Source organism: Bufo gargarizans, chromosome 6 (genome assembly GCF_014858855.1).
Source record: "Bufo gargarizans isolate SCDJY-AF-19 chromosome 6, ASM1485885v1, whole genome shotgun sequence".
Lineage (NCBI taxonomy): Eukaryota > Metazoa > Chordata > Amphibia > Anura > Bufonidae > Bufo > Bufo gargarizans.
This window is the reverse complement of record NC_058085.1, coordinates 330667820-330694895: the sequence shown is the minus strand read 5'-3', so window position 1 is coordinate 330694895 and position 27076 is coordinate 330667820. Positions and strand designations below refer to the sequence as shown.

Below are 27076 nucleotides of genomic sequence, written 5' to 3'. Positions count from 1 at the left end.
CAAATGTATACAGCTCCACTGCATTGAGTTTAATATTAGCTGTAAATATCCATATGCAGTGAGCTCCCCCTAGTGTTCACTGCATGCAGCCAGAATTATAGTATATGATTTATAAAGTCAGAAAAACAGAGCTCCCCCATACAGATACCTAATGAAATTAAACAGCACAAAGTTTTGAACCTAAAAATGAAAGAGTAGATATTTATTTCAGTAGAAATATGTTTGGGGGAGCTTTCAATGTGGGTGGGATCCATTCTAAGATTTGCCAATTTCTGTGTATGCCCCTAGCAATGTCAAGTTACTACAAACCTGCGTCTTCTCTTCCGGCAAAACCTCCTTCTAATTGTGTCTCTTTTTATGAACATCACAACTAGGAGGATGAGGATCGGCAGCACCAGCAGGAAGAAGATGAGCAGTCCATCACGTAAAGAGGTGTCTATGAGGACAATGCAAATAAAACAGATAACTGTAAGTAAGTGGGGAACACACAAGGCATTGGCTATGGACACCTTTGGGGGCAATAATTTTTGTTTTTACTGCCTTCTACTAATTTGAGTCTAAAAAAACAAAAACAAAAAACATTTTCCAGTAGGTCTGTATTAAAAAAATGTCATCTGTTTGTATTCTGCAGCCAGCGAAGCTCCTCTGAAGGCTCCTTCTGTAAGCCTTATCTCTGCATTCCTGACAGCTCATAAACACTCGTTTAAGTTCAATTCTTATCATATCAGCTTAAATGAAAGGGGTATTCCCATTTCAGACAGTGGGGGCATATCGGTAGGAGAAAGGATCCCTGAAAGTTGTGGAGTGCACACTGCACATGCGCAGCCGCTCTCCATTCATTTCTATGGGGCCGACGAAAATAGCCGAGCGCTGGCTCAGCTATTTCAGTGGGCCCTATAGAAATAAATGGGAGAGGTGGCCGTGCAAGCGCCGTGCGCTCCCCCATTCACTTCTATGAGGAGAGCGCTTGCCGGTGGCCGGACCCCGGAAAACCATCACCTTCCCCTCACCATTCTCCTCGCGATATGCTTCCATTGTCTCAGATGGGAATACCCCTTTAATGTATAGGACTTGCAAAAAAAACATATCCTAATTTGAGGATATAGAAATTGCTGAGACTTGTGGTTGCAGAGCAGCTACAGATCAATCGGTTGTCTGCACTTATTACTAGACGATGGATGGTAAGGGTACATCCACGCAGGACTGGTCCACTATGGATTTTCCAGCACCAAATCTGCATAAATACTGCAGAGTTCACCCTCTGTATGGCAAAGGGTGTAAACCATGGTAGAAATCCTCAGCGTAAATTGACAAATCTGCAATTTATGGTCTAGTTATGAGCGGGTTCCATTGCGGAGATTTTCTGCAGCATGTGGATGAGACATTGCTGCCGCTGCCCTGTTCTGAATGGATACAGCAACAACACTTTAGAGCAGCACCAGTAGCCCACTGACTCCCTCAGTGATGCATCGGCTCGTCCACAGCCATAGATCCTCAACGGTCAACAGATCAACCGTTTCGGCTACATACTAGCCTTTGTCAGGCATTGCTTGACAAAGGCTAGTATGTAGACGAAACGTTGCATTTTATATACTTTTTTGTACATTGTTCATGGACGTTTGGTGAATAAAGGACCCTCATTTTGGATATGCTGCCGTCATCTGTTCGTTTTTCGCTGTTCTGAATGGAGTCTTCAAAAATCCATGCACTTGCCACCAACACAATCTTAGGCTACTTTCACATCTGCGTTTTCTTTTCCGGTTTTGAGATCCGTCAGAGGATCTCAAAACCGGAGGAAAACGCTTTGGTCTTTTCCCCATTCATTCTCAGTGGGGACAAAACTGAACAAACTGGAACAGATTGCACCAGAATGCGTTCCGTTCTGTTCCCATGCTGGACACAAAACCGCTGCAAGCAGCGTTTCTGTGCGCATCATGGGATACTGTTCAAGATGGATCCAGCATAAAACACAATGTAAGTCAATGGTGTCGGAGCAGTTTTTTCGGACACAAAAAAAACCGATCTGGTGCTGATTGACTTACAATGGCTTTAGTGTGGATCTTAGAGATAATATAACCGGATCCGTTCTGAACGGATGCAGTCGGTTGTATTATTGACCGGATGCGTTTTTGCTGATCCCCTGCCGGATCCAGCAAAAACGCGAATGTGAAAGTAGCTTTATTCAGATGAATGGATCTTATTTTTTGTTTCAGGAATTTCTCCCACAACTCAGCAGCATGTGAGTATCCCCTAAGGGTAAGGCCACACTTTCAGCTATTTCCAGAAAAAAATGCATCTTTAGGCCTCATGCACACGACCGTTCTGTTTTTTGCGGTCCGCAAATTGCGGATCCGCAAAACACGGAAGCCGTCCGTGTGCCTTCCATAATTTGTGGAACGGAACAGGCGGCCCATTGTAGTAATGTCTATTCTTGTCTGCAAAACGGACAAGAATAGGACATGCTATATTTTTTTTTGCGGGGCCACGGAATGGAGCATTGGATGCGGACAGCACACAGCTTTTGCGGCCCCTTTGAAGTGAATGGGTCCGCACCCGAGCCGCAAAAACTGCGGCTTGGATGCCCACCAGAACAACGGTCGTGTGCATGAGGCCTTAGTCCACATTCATGTGGCTTTATATTAGCTTCTGTATTACAGCTGCAGCACTCACTGATAATCCGAGTTTGGTTCCTTTAGGGTACAGCTACACGGCGACATGTGTTGCGTGAAAGTCACGTGACATTTTATATAATGTGTTTCAACTATGTCGCAATGCTGCGACTGAGTCGAGATAGTCACAAAAAATCCACCCGTCTGGTTTTTGCCAACAGTTGCAGTCAAAGCATATCACATTGCAACACCATTGAAATACATTTTAAGAGATTTCGCCATGTAGCCATACCGTTTTGTATTGCACAACTTTTATCTCGCCGTGTAGCCTTACCGCTAAACTGTGGGAGGCCCATGTGTTGCAGTTATAAGGGTATGGCTACCCAGTGACACAAAAGGACGTGTGACTTGCTGTCGTGCGACCAAGGTTGCCAACTAGGCTTTTCCTTTTTTCTGGACAACTTATCCCGAAATCACGGACAGACAAAAATTTTTACGGACAAATAGGAAAACCATAATGAATGATAAAGATTATAAGTGGTACATGTCTATAGCTTAATATACTGATAAGAACTGTGAGCTGTAAAAAGATGAGGATTACCACCAAAATAATCCAGTCAAGTACCACCAGGTTAAAAAAAAAAAAAAAATCATGGACACCTCAAATTTTTTTCACGGACACAGGAAAAAAAAGTCGCCTATTTTTTACGGACTGTCCAGAAATATCTGGACGGTTGGCAACCCTGTGTGTGACTATTTTGGAATCGTGTAATGGCTGTTTCGCACGCGACTTCCATTGAAGTCACTGGATAACAAGTCGTGTGTCACCTGTGACCTGGAATCCAACATGTCAGGATTTTTGGCAACTGCTGCGTTACTGCATGTCGCATTGCTACACCATTGATAATCATTACATGAAATGTTGCATGTCTCCATGCAGCTGTGCCCTAAAACTGATGCTGAGGATAGGTTCACACATGTGAACATAGCCTAAAAGGGGGCTGCATTACAGCTGTCTGAACGCATCTATCGTCTCTATAAGACAATTATGCAGGACGAGCGCGTTTAGGAGCGCGATTACTTTCAGATCTCCATGGTGGTACACAGCCTGAGAGGATAAGCCTAGGTTCACACATTACAGCTTAGGTGCAGAAACTCTGCAGGATATCTCTGATCACATGGATCGCGTAGACATCCTGCAGAATGTTTCTGCAGACGTTCTCACCGTGTGCACATGACCATTAGAGATGGCAAATACATAAGGCGCTGTCTAACTTACCGATGTGTGTGGGGCCACTGTCAATGCTGCCGCCGTAGCCTGATGTGTCACAGTTTGGGGGGGCCCAGCCGTAATCACAGTGACAGTTCCCATTGTTATTGCAAACCTGATGTTAAATAAGAATTAGCACAATGTCATTAAATTGGGATAATTGGAAATGCAAGCGCGGACTGACAGGCAATCAGGTGAGCCCAGGGAATTTGAAAGGGGGTCGGTCCTTAAGGTTGGTATTGACCCTTGACCTCTGACTTACCCTGCTTTCACACCTGAGCGTTTCCCAAACGCGCGTTTTTTTGTAATAGTAAACGCGCGTTTGACGCGCGTTTGTGTCATTGACTGCAGTGTCCTATGGCCACAAACGCGCGTCAAAACACCCCAAAGAAGCTCAAGTACTTGTTTGAGCGTCGGGCGTTTTACAGCGCGATCGTACGCGCTGTAAAACGCCCAGGTGAGAACCATTCCCATAGGGAAGCATTGGTTTTCATGTGTTGAGCGTTTTACAGTGCGTTTGAACGCGCTGTAAAACGCTCAGGTGTGAACTTAGGGTAAGGGTACTTTCACACTAGCGTTTTCTTTTCCGGTATTAAGTTCCGTCCTAGGGGCTCTATACCGGGAAAAAAAACTGATCAGTTTTATCCTAATGCATTCTGAATGGAGAGCGATCCGTTCAGTGTGCATCAGGATGTCTTCAGTTCAGTCCCTGTACGGTTTTTGGACTGAGAAAAATTCCGGAACACTTGCATTATTTTACATTGAAATGCATTAATGCCCAAGTGTTCCGAAATAACGGATCCAGTTTTGCGGTCTGCACATGCGCAGATCTTTAAAAATGTGAAAAAGATAAATACCATATAAATTTTTCCAGATGATAACCGGAGAGACTGATTGCAATACATTTGTGAGACGGATGCGGATCAGTCTACAAATGGTATACCTGTTTGCATACAGATTGCCGATCCGGCAGGCAGTTCCTGCGACGGAACTGCCTGCCGGAATCCAGCGATGCTAGTGTGAAAGTACCCTAACATGAGGATGGCGCCGAGACTGACACGGGCACAGCCGGATTAAGATGAGCAGGTGTTACTCAATATTAGGGCAAATAGGGGCACGGTAACAGTCTCTCCTAGTGCGCACAGGCGTATATACTGTATATACTGTGGATATATGTAGAGGACTGAATGGAAGACATTACTCACCCCATGGTCATGACACTTTCCTTTGATGTCACAGTTGAATCCTAAGGCGGAGGCGTTCTGACATTTATAGTTTACACAAGCCTGTGAGGTGTAGAAATAAAAGCGTTAGACTAGGTTCACATCTGCGACAGTTTTCTGTTCCGGCATTAGAACAGAATATCGGAATCGCTGGATCTGGCGTATGCTGGACACCACCAGTGCCTGATGGATCCCATTAATTATAATGAGGTCCGTTGGGTTTCCAGCATGAATACCGCCATTCTGCATACAGAGGTATTACCTCCCTTTTTTTTTTTGTAATTGCAAGACTCTGTGACAGATACGCCTGACAGAACTTCCCGTCCAGAAGTGAACCTAGTTTTATCCAGTCTGACGTAAATAATGTAGAATTTATGGCACAATAAAAAGTTATGTAACTTTCAGATATTTTATGCGTTTTAAATGCTTTCAAGATATCTGCTTGCAACCAGTGAAAAGAAACAATCCTGTTTATATTTAGGTACTTAAAAAAACCTTCCTGACCTCGTCCTGCTCTTTTGGGCTAAATGCACACAATCAGGATTACGTGCGGAAAATCTGCACCATAGGTCATGTACATTGTATTCTATGAGAATTTGAAATTCTTATGTACACGATGCAGATTTTTGACCTAAAACGCACCAAATCCACATGTAAATACGCACCAATTAATGCGGATTGACCGCATGTATTTCCCTGCAGATTTCAGTGCGGATTGTCCGCAGGTAAATCCTGAACGTGTGAATTTACCCTTAAGGCCCTTCATCCACATCAATGTATTGTTGGCCGAACCTTCAGATAATGGCGGGTTCAGCCGACAGTCTAATGTAGGGATCAGCAATCCTTTGGCACGCCAGCTGCTGTGAAACTACAACTCCCAGCATGCACACTTGCTATGCTAATCTTGTAACTCCCATAGAAGTGAAATAAGGATTCTGGGAGTTGTAGCTTCAGAACAGCTGGAGTGCCGAGAATTGCTGATCCCTGGTCTAATGTATATTGGGAGCTCCTGACTCTTCCCCGACAGATGATGTTGGGGAAGAGATGGATTGGGAAAAGTAAAAGCTGAGGCTATAAGATCTTACCTACAACTATACAATGTAACAAGCCTGGCAGTTTTGCGAGCAGGACTAGATCAGGACAGGTTTTCAGCCCTGGAATCTTTGTTTTTATAAGTTTATCCCTTAGTGACCATCCAAACGTGTTTTTACGGCGGTCACTAAGGGGCCTTAGGCTGCTTTTTTTTACGGCGGCCCAGCCTAAGCGCTGCACGGGTCCCCCTTGCAACAGAGAGCGGGGACCTGGCTCTCACATGAGAGCTGCAGCCCTGCTCTAACAGCCCGGACCGGCAGGAGTGCCGATCCGGGCTGTTTAACACTTTACATGCCGCAGCCAATGGCGCCCGCCGCATGTAAAGTGCTGACAGAGGGAGCGGACTTCCGCAAAAGCGATGCGGTCTGCCGATGTGTGTGAAGGTTGGCAGGGTTGGATGTAGGCCCCAGACCAGCCTTCAGTAATTTCCAGCATTATATTCTCTGGCGCAGCCTGCTGGTCAATGTTAGAATAGCATTGCCATTAAAATGCAATGCACTATAGGGATAGTGCTTTGCATTTTAAAAGCAACCAAAATACTGTTGGTTATAGTCCCTTTGTGGGACTATTAAGTGATAAAAAACAAACAAACAAAAAAACACATTTATTAAATTTTAAAAAATCAATTTAAAAAAATTACGCTTTTTTTCCATTGAAAATACGCTTTTATGCGTATGTTTGGTATTAGTGACGGCCCGGACTACATAAATATCACATAAATTATCCCCTACGGTGAACGCTGTAAAAAAAAAAAAGTAAAAAAAAAAAAAAGACAGAATTGCTAATTTATTCTTAGTTGCCACCGAAAAAAGTTAATAACAAGCGATCAAAAAGCGCCATTTACTCCAAGATGATACCAATGAAAAATACAAGTCGTCCCGCAAAAATCAAGCCCTCACACAACTCCATAGAAATAAAAATGTTATGGGTCTTGGGAAGCGGCAATGCACAAAAAAATGTTTCTTTAAAAAAAAAGGGGTTTTATTGCTAAAAAGTTGTAAAACGTAAAAAAACTATATGTATTTGGTATCACTGTAATCGTACTGACCCAGAGAATAAAGATATAGTGGTTTTTATACCGAAAAATGAACGCTGTAAAATTCAGAATGTAAAAACGCTGTGGTAGTATTGCTGTTTTTCCAATCTCCCTCCCAGAAAGAGTTAATAAAAGTTAATCAGAAAGTTGTGTACCCTAAAATAGCGCCAATAAAAATTACAACTTGTCCCGCGAAAAACAAGTCCTCAAAGCTATATAGATGGAAAAATAAAAAAGTTATAGCTCTTGAAATGCGACGATGAAAAAAGGAAGAAAAACGCTTAGTCAGTAAGGCCCAAAACAGGCTGGTCACTAAGGAGTTAATATACAAATAATCTGAAGCACTCCGAGCAAAACATTTACACTGTGTTATGCCACGTGTGGAACTTAAAGGGGTATTTAGGTTGTTACACAGGATAGGGAATGATTCTTACTATCATTATACGAGAACAGGGAACCCATATTCCTCAGAGCCCCCAGAAATGAGTAGCAGGTTGAGCACGTGCACTGCCGCTCCATTCATCTGTATAGTAATTCAGGAAATAGCCGCGCGCTGTCCCGTAGAGATGAATGGAGCGGCAATGCGCATGCTGACCTGCTACATTTTCAGGGTCCCTGGTCTCGTCATCGGTGGAGTCCCCGCAGTAGGACCCCCAGCTGCTGCTTTGTTCATTTCAGGGCCCCTGTTCCCGTGATCCAGCGGCAAGGCCCCCACTGTTCTAATTGTCCAAAAGATGGGGGATAACTTATAACAAACGGAATACCCCTTTAAGGAGCCAAATATAAAATCCCTGTGTCATTCTCCCCCCCTCAGGCCCTGGTCTAGACATAACATAGTGTATCAGCCGGAGTGTACCTTTTAAAGCTGTATATTATAAATGAAGCATGCCTATATAAAGCACTGATTTCGTCACATAAGAACTGACCTTTCCTTCTGCGCATGGTGATCCCTGGTGGACAAGTCCAGGGTCAGGAACGTCAGAGCCCAGGTCGAAGTCTATACTAATACAGTCTACCCCGTTGTAGTAATGGCTGACGATAGTGCTGTTTGGTATTTTTATATACGTTCCTGTACACTGTAGTTTCCCGCACAGGCTGTCACTACAGGAAAAGAGAAAACAGTAGAAATATAAGAGGAGTGCTGGGGTCCTAGGTTTGAATCTGACCAAGGACAACATCTGCATGCGGGGTACTCCGGTTTCCTCCCACACTCCAAAGACATACTGATAGGGAAGTTAAGGTAGATTAACACTATACTCGGGCAGATTATCGGGAACGAATGTCTAAATACTCGTCTAAATATGCCGCCAATCACATCAGGTGATCCTGTCGTTAGTGCAGGCACATAAATTATTGTTTCTGGGCAGCAGATTGTGCGGTCTAAACAGCGATCTGCTGCCCATAAAGAAGGCAGCTGTATGACAGCAATTCCTCGTTCTCATACTGTGGAGGAGATCGCTGCATGTAAATACAGTGGCCTCCTTCACTGAGCGAGCAGCTGACCGTCAGTAAAGGAATGCTTCCTTCCTGACAATTGGCTTTAGCTCAACCCGTGTAAACCTGCCTTTAGATTGTGAGGCCCATTTTAACCACTTCAACCCCGCTAGCTAAAACCCCCTTAATGACCAGGCCACTTTTTACACTTCGGCACTACACTCCTTTCACCGTTTATTGCTCATGCAACTTACCACCCAAATGAATTTTACCTCCTTTTCTTCTCACTAATAGAGCTTTCATTTGGTGGTATGCAACTTACCACCCAAATGAATTTTACCTCCTTTTCTTCTCACTAATAGAGCTTTCATTTGGTGGTATTTCATTGCTGCTGACATTTTTACTTTTTTTGTTATTAATCGAAATTTAAAGATTTTTTTTGCAAAAAAATTACATTTTTCACTTTCAGCTGTAAAAATTTGCCAAAAAAAACGACATCCATATATAAATTTTTCGCTAAATTTATTGTTCTACATGTCTTTGATAAAAAAAAAAATGTTTGGGCAAAAATAAATAAATGGTTTGGGTAAAAGTTATAGCGTTTACAAACTATGGTACAAAAATGTGAATTTCCGCTTTTTGAAGCAGCTCTGACTTTCTGAGCACCTGTCATGTTTCCTGAGGTTCTACAATGCCCAGACAGTAGAAAACCCCCACAAATGACCCCATTTCGGAAAGTAGACACCCTAAGGTATTCGATGATGGGCATAGTGAGTTCATAGAACTTTTTATTTTTTGTCACAAGTTAGCGGAAAATGATGATTTATTTTTTTCTTACAAAGTCTCATATTCCACTAACTTGCGACAAAAAATAAAAAATTCTAGGAACTCGCCATGCCCCTCACGGAATACCTTGGGGTGTCTTCTTTCCAAAATGGGGTCACTTGTGGGGTAGTTATACTGCCCTGGCAATTTAGGGGCCCAAATGTGTGAGAAGTACTTTGCAATCAAAATGTGTAAAAAATGGCCTGCGAAATCCGAAAGGTGCACTTTGGAATGTGTGCCCCTTTGCCCACCTAGGCTGCAAAAAAGTGTCACACATCTGGTATCGCCGTACTCAGGAGAAGTTGGGGAATGTGTTTTGGGGGGTCATTTTACATATAACCATGCTGGGTGAGAGAAATATCTTGGCAAAAGACAACTTTTCCCATTTTTTTATACAAAGTTGGCATTTGACCAAGATATTTCTCTCACCCAGCATGGGTATATGTAAAATGACACCCCAAAACACATTCCCGAGCTTCTCCTGAGTACGGCGATACCACATGTGACACTTTTTTGCAGCAAATTCCTTTTAGGAGGGCATTTTTAGACATTTGGATCCCAGACTTCTTCTCACGCTTTAGGGCCCCTAACATGCCAGGGCAGTATAAATACCCCACATGTGACCCCACTTTGGAAAGAAGACACCCCCAAGGTATTCCGTGAGGGGCATGGCGAGTTCCTAGAATTTTTTTTTTTTTGCATAAGTTAGCGGAAATTGATTTTTTTTTGGTTTTTTTCTCACAAAGTCTCACTTTCCGCTAACTTAGGACAAAAATTTCAATCTTTCATGGACTCAATATGCCCCTCAGCGAATACCTTGGGTTGTCTGTTTTCCAAAATGGGGTCACATGTGGGGTATTTATACTGCCCTGGCATTTTAGGGGCCCTAAAGCGTGAGAAGAAGTCTGGAATATAAATGTCTAAAAAATGTTACGCATTTGGATTCCGTGAGGGGTATGGTGAGTTCATGCGAGATTTTATTTTTTGACACAAGTTAGTGGAATATGAGACTTTGTAAGAAAAAACAAACAAAAAAAAATATATATATATTTCCGCTAACTTGGGCCAAAAAAATGTCTGAATGGAGCCTTACAGGGGGGGTGATCAATGACAGGGGGGTGATCAATGACAGGGGGGTGATCACCCATATAGACTCCCTGATAACCCCCCTGTCATTGATCACCCCCCTGTCATTGATCACCCCCCTGGTAAGGCTCCATTCAGACGTCCGTATGATTTTTACGGATCCACGGATACATGGATCGGATCCGCAAAACACATACAGACGTCTGAATGGAGCCTTACAGGGGGGTGATCAATGACAGGGGGTGATCAGGGAGTGTATATGGGTGATCACCCCTCTGTCATTGATCACCCCCCTGTAAGGCTCCATTCAGATGTCCGCATGTGTTTTACAAATCCGATCCATGTATCCGTAAAAATCATACAGAGGTCTGAATGGAGCCTTACAGGGGGGTGATCAATGACAGGGGGTGATCAGGGAGTGTATATGGGTGATCACCCCCCTGTCATTGATCATCCCCCTGTAAGGCTCCATTCAGATGTCCGTATGATTTTTACAGATCCATGGATACATGGATCGGATCCGCAAAACACATACAGACGTCCGCATGTGTTTTGCGGATCCGATCCATGGATCCGTAAAAATCATACGGACGTCTGAATGGAGCCTTACAGGGGGGTGATCAATGACAGGGGGGTGATCAATGACAGGGAAGTGATCAGGAAGTCTATATGCGTGATCACCCCCTTGTCATTGATCACCCCCCTGTAAGGCTCCATTCAGACGTCCGCATGTGTTTTGCGGATCCGATCCATGGATCCGTAAAAATCATACGGACGTCTGAATGGAGCCTTACAGGGGGGTGATCAATGACAGGGGGGTGATCAGGGAGTCTGTATGGGGTGATCAGGGGTGATCAGTGGTTCATAAAGGGTTAATAAGTGACAGGGGGGGGGTGTAGTGTAGTGTAGTGGTGTTTGGTGCTACTTTAGTGAGCTACCTGAGTCCTCTGGTGGTCGATCCAAACAAAAGGGACCACCAGAGGACCAGGTAGCAGGTATATTAGACGCTGTTATCAAAACAGCGTCTAATATACCTGTTAGGGGTTAAAAAAAATTCACATCTCCAGCCTGCCAGCGAGCGATCGCCGCTGGCAGGCTGGAGATCCACTCGCTTACCTTCCGTTCCTGTGAGCGCGCGCGCCTGTGTGAGCGCGCGCGCCTGTGTGCGCGCGTTCACAGGAAATCTCGGCTCTCGCGGGAGGACGCGTATATGCGTCCACCCAGAAGAGCAGGGCCGCCGGCAGGACGCAATCCTGCGTACGGCGGTCCTGAGGAGGTTAAGAAAAAAGTATGGTGTCTCTCCAGGGTAGATACCTGCTAATGCAGTTCTCCTGGATACCGCTCAAAGGAGTGAAGCACAAATAGAGAAGGGGAGCACTAACAAATAAAACTTAACTTTTAATATGTCAATTTTCCCAAAGCAGGGAATAAAAGACCCCTCACAAACATGAAAACACATAAAGACAGACTTAGATCCTGGATTGGTGTGCCGCAATGGTTGTCTGCACACCAAATCAGGTGTCGTCCTCCCTAGGCCGGTGACAACTGTCACAGGCTCACGGGGAACAAACCATAAAATTACTTTGTCCTGATCCCAAGGGAGGGTATCAGGACCAAGGGAGAGAAATGGAATGGTCTTACCAGTTCTGAGAAAGGCCTCACTTTTTAGCCACGTAAAGTGGGTTAATACAGGAGGTGGTCACGTGCAGAGGCTGGTCATTCATCATATTTCCCGTGGGTATACGGATATCCAAAGTTCAAGTCAGACCAAGTACTAGAGCAGCCTCAACGAAGAAACTTACCCTAGTACCACCCTGCTTGACCTATTTGGCCCTGGTGACCTAACACGGGGTCCGTGCCCCGCAAGGGGTGGCCCCGTCCGGAACCTTGCCCTGCTAAGGAGTCCCTATGTGACCCTATCACAGGGTGACCAGGGACTAACCCCAAATATTGAGGCAAGGGAAGGTATAGTAACCGTAATTAAATTGCGTATGCCGCAATATGTTAGCGTATAGAGATAAACAACCGCAAGTCTGTCTTTATGTGTTTTCATGTTTGTAAGGGGTCTTTCATTCCCTGCTTTGGGAAAATTGACATATTAAAAGTTAAGTTTTATTTGTTAGTGCTCCCCTTCTCTATTTGAGGCCCATTTTAATTACCGTATTCTTTGCTCCATAAGACACACTTTTTCCCTCCGAACGTGGGGGGGGGGGGGGGGGAAATGGCAGTGTGTCTTATGAGGCAAATGCTAATGACTGCTTCCATTATGAAATCGGTCATCAATATGCAGGAGGCACGGTGAGCGGTGAGTGTAGCGCTGCGGTCTTCTTACATGCACTGAACTGTGTACAGCGTCAGGACGTAATGCACGTAGGCGCGCACTGTGACCTGACCCTGTGTGACGTCAGGTCACAGTGCACCGCAAGGGCGGCCGAAGACCAGGAAGTGGTGAGTATCAGCTCAGTCCAGAGCAGAAGAGGTAAGTTCATTTATTTAATTTTTTTGTCTGATGGAGCTTGGGGGGTCTGTTCTGAGTAGGAATGAGGGTCCGATCTGAGATCTGAGGAGGAATGGGGGGTCTGATGGGGGTTTGATCTGAGGTGGAATAGGGGTCTGATCTAAGATCTGAGGAGGAGTGGAGGTCTGATGGGAGTCTGATGCTAATAATTATTTTCTTATTTTCCTCCTCTATATCCTAGGTGCTGCTAATGGTTCAGTGAGTCTCATGGAGTGAAGATATCCAGACCAGTGGCGGATCCAGGGGGGTGGCAACGGGGCAATTGCCCCCCCCCGAGCTGGCGGCGGCGGCTGGGCACAGGGAGATGAGCGCTTCCATTGTGGAAGCGCTCATCTCCAGTCATCTGTATCGCTGTCCTCAGGACAGCGATACAGATGCCTGCCTGTGCTGCGGTAGGGGAGGGAGAGGTGTGTCCCTTTCCCTTCCTCTGATAGGCTGCCGGCCTAGTGCCTGCAGCCTATCAGAGGCCGGCGCAGGCGGCGCGATGACGTCATCGCGCCGCCTGAGCCATACAGCGTGGGACACAGGCCAGAAGAGGCCTGCATTGCATCGCTGACATGGAGGTAAGTATGTGTTTTTTTTTTTTTTTTTTTATTATATACAATACTTTTACTGGCGGGGGCTGTTATTACTGGCAAAGGGGGGGCTGTTATTACTGGCAAAGGGGGGGCTGTTATTACTGGCGGGGGCTGTTATTACTGGCAAAGAGGGGGGGCTGTTATTACTGGTACCTGGGGGCTGTTATTACTGGCGGGGGCTGTTATTACTGGCAAAGGGGGGCTGTTATTACTGGCACCGAGGGGCTCTTATTACTGGGGGCTGTTATTACTGGCACCGGGGGGCTGTTATTACTGGCACCTGGGGGCTGTTATTACTGGCACCTGGGGGCTGTTATTACTGGCACCTGGGGGCTGTTATTACTGGCAAAGGGGGGCTCTTATTACTGGGGGCTGTTATTACTGGCACAAAGGGGCTGTTATTACTGGGGGCTCTTATTACTGGCACAGAAGGGCTGTTATTACTGGGGGCTGTTATTACTGGCACAGGGGGGCTGTTATTACTGGCACAGAAGGGCTGTTATTACTGGGGGCTGTTATTACTGGCACAGGGGGTCTGTTATTACTGGGGGCTGCTATTACTGGCACAGGGGGGCTGCTATTACTGGCATAGGGGGCTATTATTACTGGCACGGGGGGGCTGTTAATACTGGCACATGATTGGGGGCACTATAGGGGCATCTACTGAGGCCACAAAGAAGGGGTATTTTATATGGGCTCTCTGTACAGTACAATTTTATACTGGGACACATTATGGTGGGTACTATGGGGAAGGGGGGAGAGGAGTACTATGGGGTCATCTACGGGGGGCACTAAGAAGGGGTATTTTATACTTGCAAATTATGGGGGACACTGAGGGCATCTACTGGAGCATTTTATACTGGTACATTATGGAGGGCACTAGAAGGAAGGAGGGTGTGGAGCACTATGGGGTCATTTACTAGGGGCACTATATAGGGGTATTTTATACTGGCACATTATGGGGGCATTAGCTCAACTGGGGGCATTACAAGGGGGTATTTTTTGCACTGTCACATTATAAGGAGAATTATTTCTACTGGGGGGGGGGGGGCATTATGGTGGGCTTTATTACTCCCCCATGGTATGACCCCCTAGTAGCAGCACCGGCCTCTCCCTGCTCCGCTATCCCTCTGCCCCTTCTCCAAATCCTTATTATGAAATCTTTCTCATTAGGATAAAACACATCAGCTCTGCCGAGCCCCCGGCCATAGTGTGGAAGTGGCGTCCGAGATCCCCAAGGGCCAAGCCAAGTAACTGTAAGTTTTCATGTGAAATATGTTTGTTATACACATATAGCCTACACACTGTGGAGTCTGTTCTATAAGTACCATTGTTTTGTGGCGGCGGACAGAAAATAATCTGAAAGTGCCCCTCCCGAGACCAGGCTCTGGATCCGCCACTGATCCAGACAGTGTAATCTACGGTTCCTATTATACAGGCCGATGCTAAGCTAATGCAACATGGCGACTATGGTATACAAGTCAATCGGCAATGCTTTTCACATGGCTCGATGTAAAATTGTATGGGGAGGATCGGTATTCCGAATGCTTGTCCCCACATTGCTTATTTTTGGCAGCACACTCCGTTTTACAAGGGATGATGTCCTGACGATTTTAGATGCTGCATGAAAGATGCGATCTCTCGAAAAACAGGGCAATTGACGGTACCTTGACACGGACTAATGATCAGGAATAAAGGTTCATTCGCGGTCTATAGATGCTCCAAATTTATCCTATTGGCTCTTGCGGTCTAACTATGTCTATTGGTTAACTGACTTTGCGCCAAACTGTTTACACACCTTGGCACAACATGGGCCACTCCCCTTTCCCACTTAGCCACGTTCCTTTCCCATTAAGCCATACAGGAGGGGGCGACATCTGATTGCCCTTAAGAGCTACTTACGCTGTTGTACACGGTTGGGGGTTTCCCGATATGAGCCCACAGTTTCCATATTGATCGCCCTTTATGTTTAGTGTTTGAAAGCAGACATCGGGGCCTTTACTTGTACCTTGCGTGGAAATAGCAGGAATAAACAATCATCACTATGACACTCAGAGGTTTTCCCATTAAAGACTTTTAACGACTACCTATATAGATTTTCCACCTCCCGTACTAGCAGTTGGATCTCCAAGAAACAGACTTTGGTGGCAAAACCCATTTAAAGAGCACCAGTCGGCAGGATCAACCCTATTAAACTAGACATACTGCCTGGTAGGGTTGATCATGCCGATTACGATGTTACCTGTCTTGTAAAAATCGGTCGCAGTGTTCCCAAGAACAAAAAAGACTTTTACTCTTTATGCAAACTAGGGCTTCAGTGCACTGAGGGGTGGGGCTCTAACCCCCTTGGTGCACCTCAGCTTTTCTGCGTTCCGATGCTGACCCCAACCCTCGCCGAAGCCTTCTTTTGCAGAAACAATAAAAGTCAGGTATCATTTTAATCGCCAGGATCAACCCTACCCGGCAGCATCAACCCTACTCTAATCCTGCTGAAATGTGCTCTTTAACATATGTACTCATGACAAATAAATGTTTACCTGCACCCAGCAGGGCCTTGCACTGATCGTTATAGCTCTGACACACTCCACTGTAGCAGTAAGAAGTTGTATTGTTGCAGGGGTATCCATCCATTATATAGAAGTCAACAGGACACAGGGCAAAGGCTCCATTGCAGTACTCGGGAAGGTCACACGTGTTAGACTTTTCCCGGCAAATGGTTCCTCCAACCTTAAACTGATCATAAAGAGTAAGTCAAAAACAGTAGACAGTTCTTGAGCTCAGCCATGAACCTTAAAGGGGTTGTCCCACAAAAATATTCTCCAGTTTTCAAACCATCACCTGGATACTTTTGAAATTGCGTGCATAGCCACTGAGTTATTCAATAAAATTTACTGTATTTGTATAGTGCCACCTGCTTTTCTTATTTCTTTGACCTGCTCACTGAGATGGCCGCACATGCTCAGTTTCATTCTTCAACTGCCTCCTGAGCTGTGATAGGGAGAGCATGGACACGCCCCCTGAGCTGTGATAGGGAGAGCATGGACATGCCCCCTGAGCTGTAATTGGGAGGGCATGGACACGCCCCCTGAGCTGTAATAGGGAGAGCATGGACACGTCCCCTGAGCTGCAGCAGAAAATGGGTTGGCCCATCTTAGACTTTGATGGCACATCTATAGAATATATAATTAAAGTCAGATAGTAGTGGGCCCCACCTTTGGGATCCGCTGCTATCTCCAGAATGGGGGCCCCCATCTCTCTATTCATCACTGTGGGACTACTGGAAATAGGCGAGTCAGCGTCTAGCTACTTTCGGAACTCCTACAGTGGTGGACGGAGGGTGGCCGTGCAGTGGGTTCTCCTTCACTTTGGAGAAAGGCAGTAGGTCGATAATTTTTCCCAGGGATATGTGTCCTTTATTCCGTTAGTTTATTGTGTTGGTTTATTTTATTGTGGCTCTGACGTCTTAGGTTCAAATCCGACCAAGGACAACATCTGCATGGAGTTTGCATGTTCTCCCCGTGTTTGCGGGGGTTTCCTCCCACACTCCAAAAGACATACTGATAGCGACCTTAGATTGTGAGCTCCATCGGGGACAGCGTGATGCTAATGTCTGTAAACCGCTGCAGAATATGTTGGCGCTATATTAGCAAGAGAAATAAATGCATGTATTCAGCATGGCTTCTAAGCTCATTGAGGACTCGTACACACACATGTCTGCTCTGAGGCTCAGCTCACACTAATGTACAACAAATCCAAATGCTGATTGACAGACCCTATAAACTTCTAATGGGTCAGACAGAGGCTGTAAACGCTAATATGAACAGACCTAATTGTACGTTTTTTCCATCCATTGGTTACGTAACAGATCTAGTAAAACCATTGTTAGGGGTCGTTCACGCAACAGATTTTACAGTGGAATTTTGGCACCGAAATTCCACCGAAAATCCGCTGGCGGCCGCGTCCTTTCTGCCTTTCATACATCTGTAAGGGAGGCAGTGCTGAGGATGGCGGAGTGATGGCTTACAGCCGAAGACATGCCTAAAATGGACATTTCCCTTCTCAGCACAGCTGTGGCTTTAGGCCGCAGCTCCACAATCTTCAGCGCTGCCTCCCATTGAAATAAATGGGAGGCAGAAAGGATTCAGCCGCCTGCTGGTGTTCGAAGAAATTTTGTCGCGGCTGTCTGTGGAAAAATTCAGATGTAAAATCCTTTGTGTGAACGTCCCCTTAGAGTCTAATGAACAAATGCGCTGACAATCTAATTACTATTGAATTCATCACAAACGCACGTGCTGTTTTTACCTTGCAATTCTCGCAACATAATCCCTGGGCACACTGCGATCCACTAGTTAGCCTGCAGGTGGCAGCATTGCAGCATGGGTTCTGGCATTCCTGTAAAAAAAGAAGTTAAGGGGGAGTTCACATCTCCATTTCATTCTCTGTTCTTCTGGTCTGTCAGAAGAACAGAATAAACAAAACAAAACAGATCCTGTTGCACATTTGGCCTGAGATCAGTTTTTTTAGATGGAAAAAAAAGTCATGCGTGCATTTTTCTGTCTAAAAAAAAAAAAAAATGATCTCAGATGGATGGAAAATGTGCAATGTGTTTTTTCTTCTGTTCTTCTGACGGATCAGAAAAACTGAAACTGAAATGGAGATGTGAACTTTCCCTTACAATTTGTAATGCACGTGTTGTAGCTGTGCTGTGTTCACACAGTGCAGTTTCTACGTCTGTTCACAATGAGGACTTGATTTTGTAAATGTATAAAGAAAATCATATGGACAGGGTTTGTCCTGATGGGACAACCCCTTTAAGTATTGGCTGGGACTATAGGTACTACTATGAGGTGCGCCATTAGGGGAATTCGAGTGGCACTACGATCACTATGAATGCTGTCGGTACTGTCCTATGACCAGGAGTGGTTGTGACCAAAACCGCCACTGACCATCACTATATGAGCGCATCCCTTTTTCCCCCATCTCCATTTTAAAGGGATACAGTATGGCTCAAGACAACAGCCCCCGTCTATGTACCCCAATACAGAGGGGGTGCCCTGTTCTCTATTATCCATTAGACCAAGGCTATCTGCAGCAGTACATCTACATTGCTGAAAGCTGTGAGCTAAAGCTTGAAGGGGTTTTCCGAAAACGCAGGGTTCATGGGTTAAAAAAAAGTCTCACCTGCCCCCTGTGCACCAGTTCCAGTGCTGAAATCCCTTATCTACTTCCCGCTGGATCGGAAGGGTGATATGTAGTGTTGAGCGAACTTGTGTTTTAAGTTCGGCTACTAAAGTTCGGGTTATCGAAGTATCCCGTTATGGATTCCGCTACAACAGACCATAACGGAATTTAGAATCCATAACGGGATACTTCGATAACCCGAACTTTAGTCGCCGAACTTAAAACACAAGTTCGCTCAACACTATCCTCATGCACATCACCACGGAGGCCATTAACTGGCTGGTCACAGTGACTTGTGGACTGCACTCTACGTTTCCGGTTTTTTACCTTCGTAGATCCACAGTCGCACTCCTCTCCTCGCTCGACTACATTGTTACCGCACGCGGGTATACTGAGCACCTGGTTTGGATATGGTGGGTTTTGGAGACACTTCCCACTTCCTCTCAGGATTAGTCTTTCAAAATCGTTGGCGCTGCAGCTGCTGAACGTCCGGGCGTTACTGAGAACCATTGAATATCGTTAGAAAATCAACCAATCACTTAAAGGGGTTGTCCAAGTTATATTTATTGATGACCTATCCTCAGGATAGGACATCAATATCAGATCGGCTAGGGTCCGATACCCGGCACCGCCGCCGCCGCATCGGTGAGCAGGTGTAATTACACCCAATCGGTCCCATTCAATTCATAGAAGTGTATAGGAGCAATCTGTTCCATTGAAATGAATGGGACGGCTTGGGTGTAGTTACAACTGCTCACCGCTGCAGATACGACGGCGGGCAGGTAAGGCTACTATCACACTGGCGTTTCTGGGTCCGCCTGTGAGATCCGTTTCAGGGATCTCACAAGCGGCCCAAAACGGATCAGTTTAGCCCCAATGCATTCTGAATGGATAGGGATCCGCTCAGAATGCGTCAGTTTGGCTCCGTTCCGCCTCCATTCCGCTCTGGAGGCGGACACCAAAACGCTGCTTGAAGCCTGGCGATGCAGAGCAAAAGTGATCCGTCCTGACTTACAATGTAAGTCAATGGAGGACGGATCCGTTTACATTGACACAATATCGTGCAATTGTAAACAGATCCGTCCTCCATTGACTTTCAATGTAAGTCAGGATGGATCCGTTTGACTTAGACTTTTTTTTAACAGAGTAATGCAGACGGATCCGTTCTGAACGGATACAAGCGTTTGCATTATAGGTGCGGATCCGTCTGTGCAGACACCAGACGGATCCGCACCTAAACACAGGTGTGAAAGTAGCCTAAACAATGAAGAGGAGACAGCGCTGGCACGGCGCACACCTTCTCTTCAAACAGGTGATCGGCGGGGGTGCCGGATGTCGGATGCCCGCCGATCTAATATTTATGACCTATCCTGAGGATAGGTCATCAATAAATATAACTTGGACAACCCCTTTAAACTAAATTGAAAGCAGTTTTGTATGTTTCAGTCTTCTTATTAAAAAATATAAAACATTCTTAGGCCTCTTTCACGCGACCGTATGGCTTTTTCAGTGTTTTGCGGTCCGTTTTTTCACGGATCCATTGTTCAGTTTTTTGTTTCCGCTGTGTTTCTGTTTCTGTTCCGTTTTTCCGTATGGCATATACAGTATACAGTCATTACATAGAAAAAATTGGGCTGGGCATAAAATTTTCAATAAATGCTTCCGCAAAAACGGAATGGATACGGAAGACATATGGATGCATTTCCGTACGTGTTCCGTTTTTTTTTGCGGACCTATTGACTTGAATGGAGCCACGGAACGTGATTTGCGGGCAATAATAGGACATGTTCTATCTTTCAACGGAACGGAAAAACGGAAATACGGAAACGGAATGCATACGGAGTACATTCGTTTTATTTGCGGAACCATTGAAATGAATGGTTCCGTATACGGAACGCAAAAAAACGGCCCGTAAACGGGAAAAAGAAAAACAGTCATGTGAAAGAGGCCTTACAAGTGTGACATTATTATCACAGAACACAAGGGCGTGGAAGCCACTGGATAAACGTGCTTGGTACCAAACGGTGTTCCTCCATGTCATGGGTATAGATGTAGAAAGCAATAGGGGTTAGACCAGGGCTGGCCAACCTGCGGCTCTCCAGCTGTTGTAAAACTACAATTCCCACCATGCCCTGTTGTAGGCTGTCTGGGCATGCTGGGAGTTGTAGTTTTGCAACAGCTGGAGAGCTGCAGGTTGGTCAGCCCTGGGTTAGAGCTTAGGGTACAACAACACGGTCAGGTTTCCTGATTCAGTTTTTGAAGCCAAAATCAGGAGTAGATCATAAAAGTAGAGGAAATATAAGAACGGATACGACTTTTCCTCTTTTCTGAATTAAGTCCTGATTTAGCTTCCAAAACCGCATCAGAAAACCTGACCATGTGGCTGTACCCTCAAAGGTGACGACCTGGCAATATTACATGGGGAGGGGATGGGGATCGACTTTCAGCATTAGTGGCGTCGCTAGAGGGGGGCGAGGGGGTGAATTGCCCCCCCTATGTTGTTCCTTGCCCCCCCCGGGTGCCCCCCCGCTGATTCCCCCGAGTGAATACTAATGAGCGCTTCCATTATGGAAGCGCTCATTAGTACAGAAGGACCAGGAAGTGGTGAACGCTCTGTACTCACCACTTCCTGGTCCTCGGCTGTCGGCTGTGCAGGGCTGCGCACAGCGTGAGGTCGCTCTGTGACCTCACGCTGTGCGCGCCAGTTTAGAGCACAGTCGACTGAGGAGGGAGAAAATGGCAGGCGGCGTCCGTCCAGGAGCAGGAGAGGTAAGTATTTTTTTTTTATAAAAAATTTGGCTGCTGGGGGCATTATGGGGGCTAATAGGAGGCATATGGGGCTAATAGGAGGCATATGGGGGCTAATAGGAGGCATATGGGGGCTAATAGGAGGCATATGGGGCTAATAGGAGGCATATGGGGCTAATTGGAGGCATATGGGGCTAATTGGAGGCATATTTGGGGGCTAATTGGAGGCATATTTGGAGGCTAATTGGAGGCATATTTGGGGGCATTTGGAGGCATATTTGGGGGCTAATTGGAGGCATATTTGGGGGCTAATAGGAGGCATATGTGGTTAATAGGAGGCATATGGGGCTAATAGGAGGCATATGGGGCTAATAGGAGGCATATGGGGCTAATTGGAGGCATATGGGGGCTAATTGGAGGCATATGGGGGCTAATTGGAGGCATATGGGGGCTAATAGGAGGCATATGGGGGCTAATTGGAGGCATATGGGGGCTAATTGGAGGCATATGGGGGCTAATTGGAGGCATATGGGGGCTAATTGGGGGCATATTTGGAGGCATATGGGGGCTAATTGGAGGCATATAGGGTCTATGGGGCTAATTGGAGGCATATGTGGTTAATTGGAGGCATATGGGGGCTAATAGGAGGCATATGGGGTCTATGGGGCTAATTGAAGGCATATGGGGTTAATTGGAGGCATATGGGGGCTAATTGGAGGCATATGGGGGCTAATTGGAGGCATAAAGGGGCTAATTGGAGGCATATAGGGGCTAATTGGAGGCATATAGGGGCTAAATGGGGGCTAATTGGAGGCATATGGGGGCTAATTGGAGGCATATGGGGGCTAATTGGAGGCATATGGGGGCTAATTGGAGGCATATGGGGTCTATGGGGCTAATTGGAGGCATATGGGGTTAATTGGAGGCATATGGGGGCTAATTGGGGGCTAATAGGAGGCATATGGGGGCTAATAGGAGGCATATGGGGGCTAATTGAAGGCATATGGGGGCTAATTGGAGGCATATGGAGCTAATTGGAGGCATATGGGGGCTAATAAGAGGCATAATGGGGGCTAATTAGAGGCATAATGTGGGCTAATGAGGCATAATGTGGGCTAATGAGGCATAATGTGGGCTAATGAGGCATAATGGGGGCTAATAAGAAGAATAATGGGGGCTAATGAGGCATAAGGGCTGATATGAGAGGCATAATGAGGGCTAATGAGAGGCATAATGTGTCATCCACAGATGCCCCCATAACAGTGTGTCTTCCACAGATCCACCATAACAGTGCGCCTGTGCACTGACGAGAGACAGAAAGAAGGGGAAAGAATCCGCGGAAGCAAGCAGAGGACGGCACAGCAGATGACTCAATAGCTTCTTTTGTAAGTAAATTGTTTTATTATAACTGTATCCCTGCATACCGCAACTCTCTCGTATTTTGTAATCTTATTTCTATATACTTATTTTGTTTTTGCCCCCCCATTTTTGACTGTGGTATCTTTGTGCCCCCCCTATATATTGTTCCTAGAGTCGCCACTGGTCACGGTCACTATTGAAAGTACAGACTGGTAAACAATGATGTGACGTGGGGCTCAGCGGGGCGCCGCTTCCTCTTCAGCAGCTTAATAAAAGGGGTTATGTTAGATGAGAAACAATACCAGCTTAGTCTGTGCGCTGTGTCTAGTATTGCAGCTCGGCCTCATTCACTTCCAAGTGTGCAAACAAGTACCGTGCTGCATCTGCTGACTCCCCCTCTTAGGCCTCCTGCACTTGACCATTTCTGTTTTTGCAAGACGCTAATCGCGGATCCGCAAAATACAAATACTGCCCATGTGTGTTCCGCATTCTGCAGATTGGTATGTCTTGTTAGAAATGCAATATGTGGGCAGCATATGGTGTGCTGTTTGCATCTTTTGCAGCCCCATTGAAATAAATGGGTCCGCATCCAATCCGCAAAAAAATGTGGACCGGATGCGGACCAACTCTACGATCGTGTGCATGAGGCCTTAGGCCTCATTCACACATCTGTGTCCGTGATGATGTCAGTGACAAGATGGTCAGTGGTTCATCTGTGAAGATATCTGTGAAGGATCTTGTGTCCGTTTTTTGTCCTTCATGTGCCATCTGTATTCCATGGACACTGCTAGGCTGAAAATTAATTTCAAGAGCATCTCCGAGGACGAAACACACATGCCATCCATGTCCATGTTTTTTCACAGACCCATAGACTATAATGGGCGTGGATGCCTCTTTGTGAGAGGGGCATATGTAATCCAATACTTCCCAGCATCCTCATATGCACTCTAGGGCAGCATTATTAGAGTATATTTAATAAAGGCCTCATGCACACGAGCGTGCCATTTTTTGCGGTCCGCAAACCGCGTACCCACAAAAAACGGAAGCCGCTCGTGTTGCCTTCCGCAATTTGCGGAACGGGCACCACCAATATAAATGCCTATTCTTGCCCGCAAAGCGCGGACAAGAATAGGACATGTTATATTTTTTTAGCGGGGCCGCGGAACGGAGCCACGGATGCGGACCGCACACGGAGAGCTGTCCGCATCTTTTGCGGCCCCATTGAAGTAAATGGGTCCGCATGGTGGCTTGGATGCGGACCCAAACAACAGTCGTGTGCATGAGGCCATACTATAGGGCAGCATTATTACAGTATATGTAATATACTGTAGGGCAGCATTATTACAGTATATGTAATATACTATAGGGCAGCATTATTACAGTATATGTAATATACTGTAGGGCAGCATTATTACAGTATATGTAATATACTGTAGGGCAGCATTATTACAGTATATAGTAATACTGTAGGGCAGCATTATACAGTATATGTAATATACTGTAGGGCAGCATTATTACAGTATATGTAATATACTCTAGGGCAGCATTATTAGAGTATACATGTAATATACTCTAGGGCAGCATTATTACAGTATATGTAATATACTGTAGGGCAGCATTATTACAGTATATGTAATATACTGTAGGGCAGCATTATTACAGTATATGTAATATACTATAGGGCAGCATTATTACAGTATATGTAATATACTGTAGGGCAGCATTATTACAGTATATGTAATATACTGTAGGGCAGCATTATTACAGTATATGTAATATACTGTAGGGCAGCATTATTACAGTATATGTAATATACTCTAGGGCAGCATTATTAGAGTATACATGTAATATACTCTAGGGCAGCATTATTACAGTATATGTAATATACTCTAGGGCAGCATTATTAGAGTATACATGTAATATACTCTAGGGCAGCATTGTTACAGTATATGTAATATACTCTAGGGCAGCATTATTACAGTATATGTAATATACTCTAGGGCAGCATTATTAGAGTATACATGTAATATACTCTAGGGCAGCATTATTACAGTATATGTAATATACTCTAGGGCAGCATTATTAGAGTATACATGTAATATACTCTAGGGCAGCATTGTTACAGTATATGTAATATACTCTAGGGCAGCATTATTACAGTATATGTAATATACTCTAGGGCAGCATTATTAGAGTATACATGTAATATACTCTAGGGCAGCATTGTTACAGTATATGTAATATACTCTAGGGCAGCATTGATCTCTCCTAGTAACAGGCCCCCATTTAAGAGGAGCTGTCACCTCTCCTGTCTGTTTTAGCAAATGCTTGTATTCCACATGAAATAACAATGCATTGTGCCATCCCCCTGTTATTCTTCCTGGAAATTACAACTGAATATTACCATACTCCTTTTTAAAGGGGGTAGGCCATCAATGTCAGATAGGAGCAGGTCCCAGAGGTGTGACCTGCACCTATCTCCAGAACGGGGTCCCGAAGAGAAGGAGAGCGCACCGAGCACGCGTGGCTTGCTCTATATTTGCTGCTATGGGACTTCCAAAAATAGACACTTGGCTAGTTTTGGAAATTCCATTGGGGTGACTGGACCTTTCCATTCACTGCTATGGGACTGCCAGAAATAGTCGAGCCACCACTTAGCAATTTTCAGAACTCCAATAATGGTGAATGGATGGTGGCCACGCATTCTTGGTGCGCTCTTCTTCACTTCTGTGGCCCATTCTAGAGCTGGGAGGGGGTCCCTGAGGTGGGGCTCCCATCTATCTTATATTGATGACACATTCTAGCAATACGAGGAGCAGGTCTCAGGGATGGGACCAGCGCCCATCTGACATTGATGACATGTCCTAGCAATATGCCATCATTGTCCCAGATTGGAATTTCCTTTGATGGGGCATACCCCTACCCTGCCCCTCAGTGCTGACTGCATCATACAGTGTGGGGATCGTTAGAGATACTAACATTGATTTCCATCAGCAATACTTACTTGTCTGAACTGAACATGACATAGTTGCTGGCGCATCGATTATCATCGTGGCTCATTCCAAGGACGTGCCCAAGTTCATGAGCGACTACCGTGGCATGTGACGGTGGGGAGACTCCAACATTGAACTGCATAGACAGATCTACAGTGAGCATCTGGTAAAAAGCTGCAAAAACTTACCGAGGCTTCAAACTTTACTTACTGCACTAATGGAAGTGGCATAACTCGGTGAACATACTGTGCCAACAAATGCCATGCCAATCACACCACCGAAAGGACCGCGCCCCCTGAAAGCAATAAGAAATTCATTATGTAATGTAATTATGTGTTGTATGGGTATTTTAAATAATTGTTATTTGACATGCTGAAGTACTGATTGGTTCTGTCCCCTTTCATTATTATATAATTTATTAAATCCCAAGCGGGGGCTATTAACCTAACTTGACCCAGATTTGGAATAAAATTAAAATATCACTTTTATTAATACAGTTTAAAACGTCTGTGAGCCTAGACACGGATTTAAAAGCCTTGCTTGCCGCTCCTGTGTGCCTAGCGGGTGGTGGAGATGTGCACCCTCTCCTGCCACTCTACAGGAACCTACACAGTATTGCCTAGTAAGCCAGGTAAGTCACTGACCTATAAACAGGTGGTGGCCGATAGAGGCTGACACTGTCAATAGCTGTCAGACCTGAGACTGCACTGACATTAAGATGGCTTAAATCAGCAGCACGTCGGCTCTAGCACTATACTGCACGCCGTCTGTTATACCACCGTGAATCACTTGTTTCACTGACATCCACATACATCTGAGGCACAGCAATCGACACTATGTCAATACACCAACTCAGTCACACTGCATACACTGCCCTGCCTAGCATTCTGCTCTGCTGGCTGACTAAGGCCCCTTTCACACGGGCGAGATTTCCGCGCGGGTGCAATGCATGAGGTGAACGCATTGCACCCGCACTGAATCCGGACCCATTCATTTCTATGGGGCTGTGCACATGAGCGGTGATTTTCACGCATCACTTGTGCGTTGCGTGAAAATCGCAGCATGCTCCTCTTTGTGCGTTTTCCACGCAACGCAGGCCCCATAGAAGTGAATGGGGCTGCGTG

The 27076-nt window shown here is 45.5% G+C and overlaps 1 protein-coding gene across 2 annotated transcripts in view; it reads right to left on the bottom strand.

Moving 5' to 3' along the window:
- LOC122942311 (disintegrin and metalloproteinase domain-containing protein 9-like) overlaps positions 1-27076 on the bottom strand; it is a 68558-nt gene that overhangs the window by 5077 nt on the left and 36405 nt on the right. For both annotated transcript variants that reach the window (XM_044299855.1, XM_044299856.1), the window contains exons 10-19: positions 26163-26247; positions 25964-26088; positions 19180-19351; positions 17974-18063; positions 16209-16404; positions 15574-15679; positions 8157-8331; positions 5085-5165; positions 3889-3994; positions 310-436 (exon numbers count right to left, since the gene is read on the bottom strand). In XM_044299855.1, the coding sequence (XP_044155790.1) occupies positions 310-436; positions 3889-3994; positions 5085-5165; positions 8157-8331; positions 15574-15679; positions 16209-16404; positions 17974-18063; positions 19180-19351; positions 25964-26088; positions 26163-26247 (1263 nt within the window). The remainder of the gene's footprint in view (positions 1-309; positions 437-3888; positions 3995-5084; positions 5166-8156; positions 8332-15573; positions 15680-16208; positions 16405-17973; positions 18064-19179; positions 19352-25963; positions 26089-26162; positions 26248-27076) is intronic.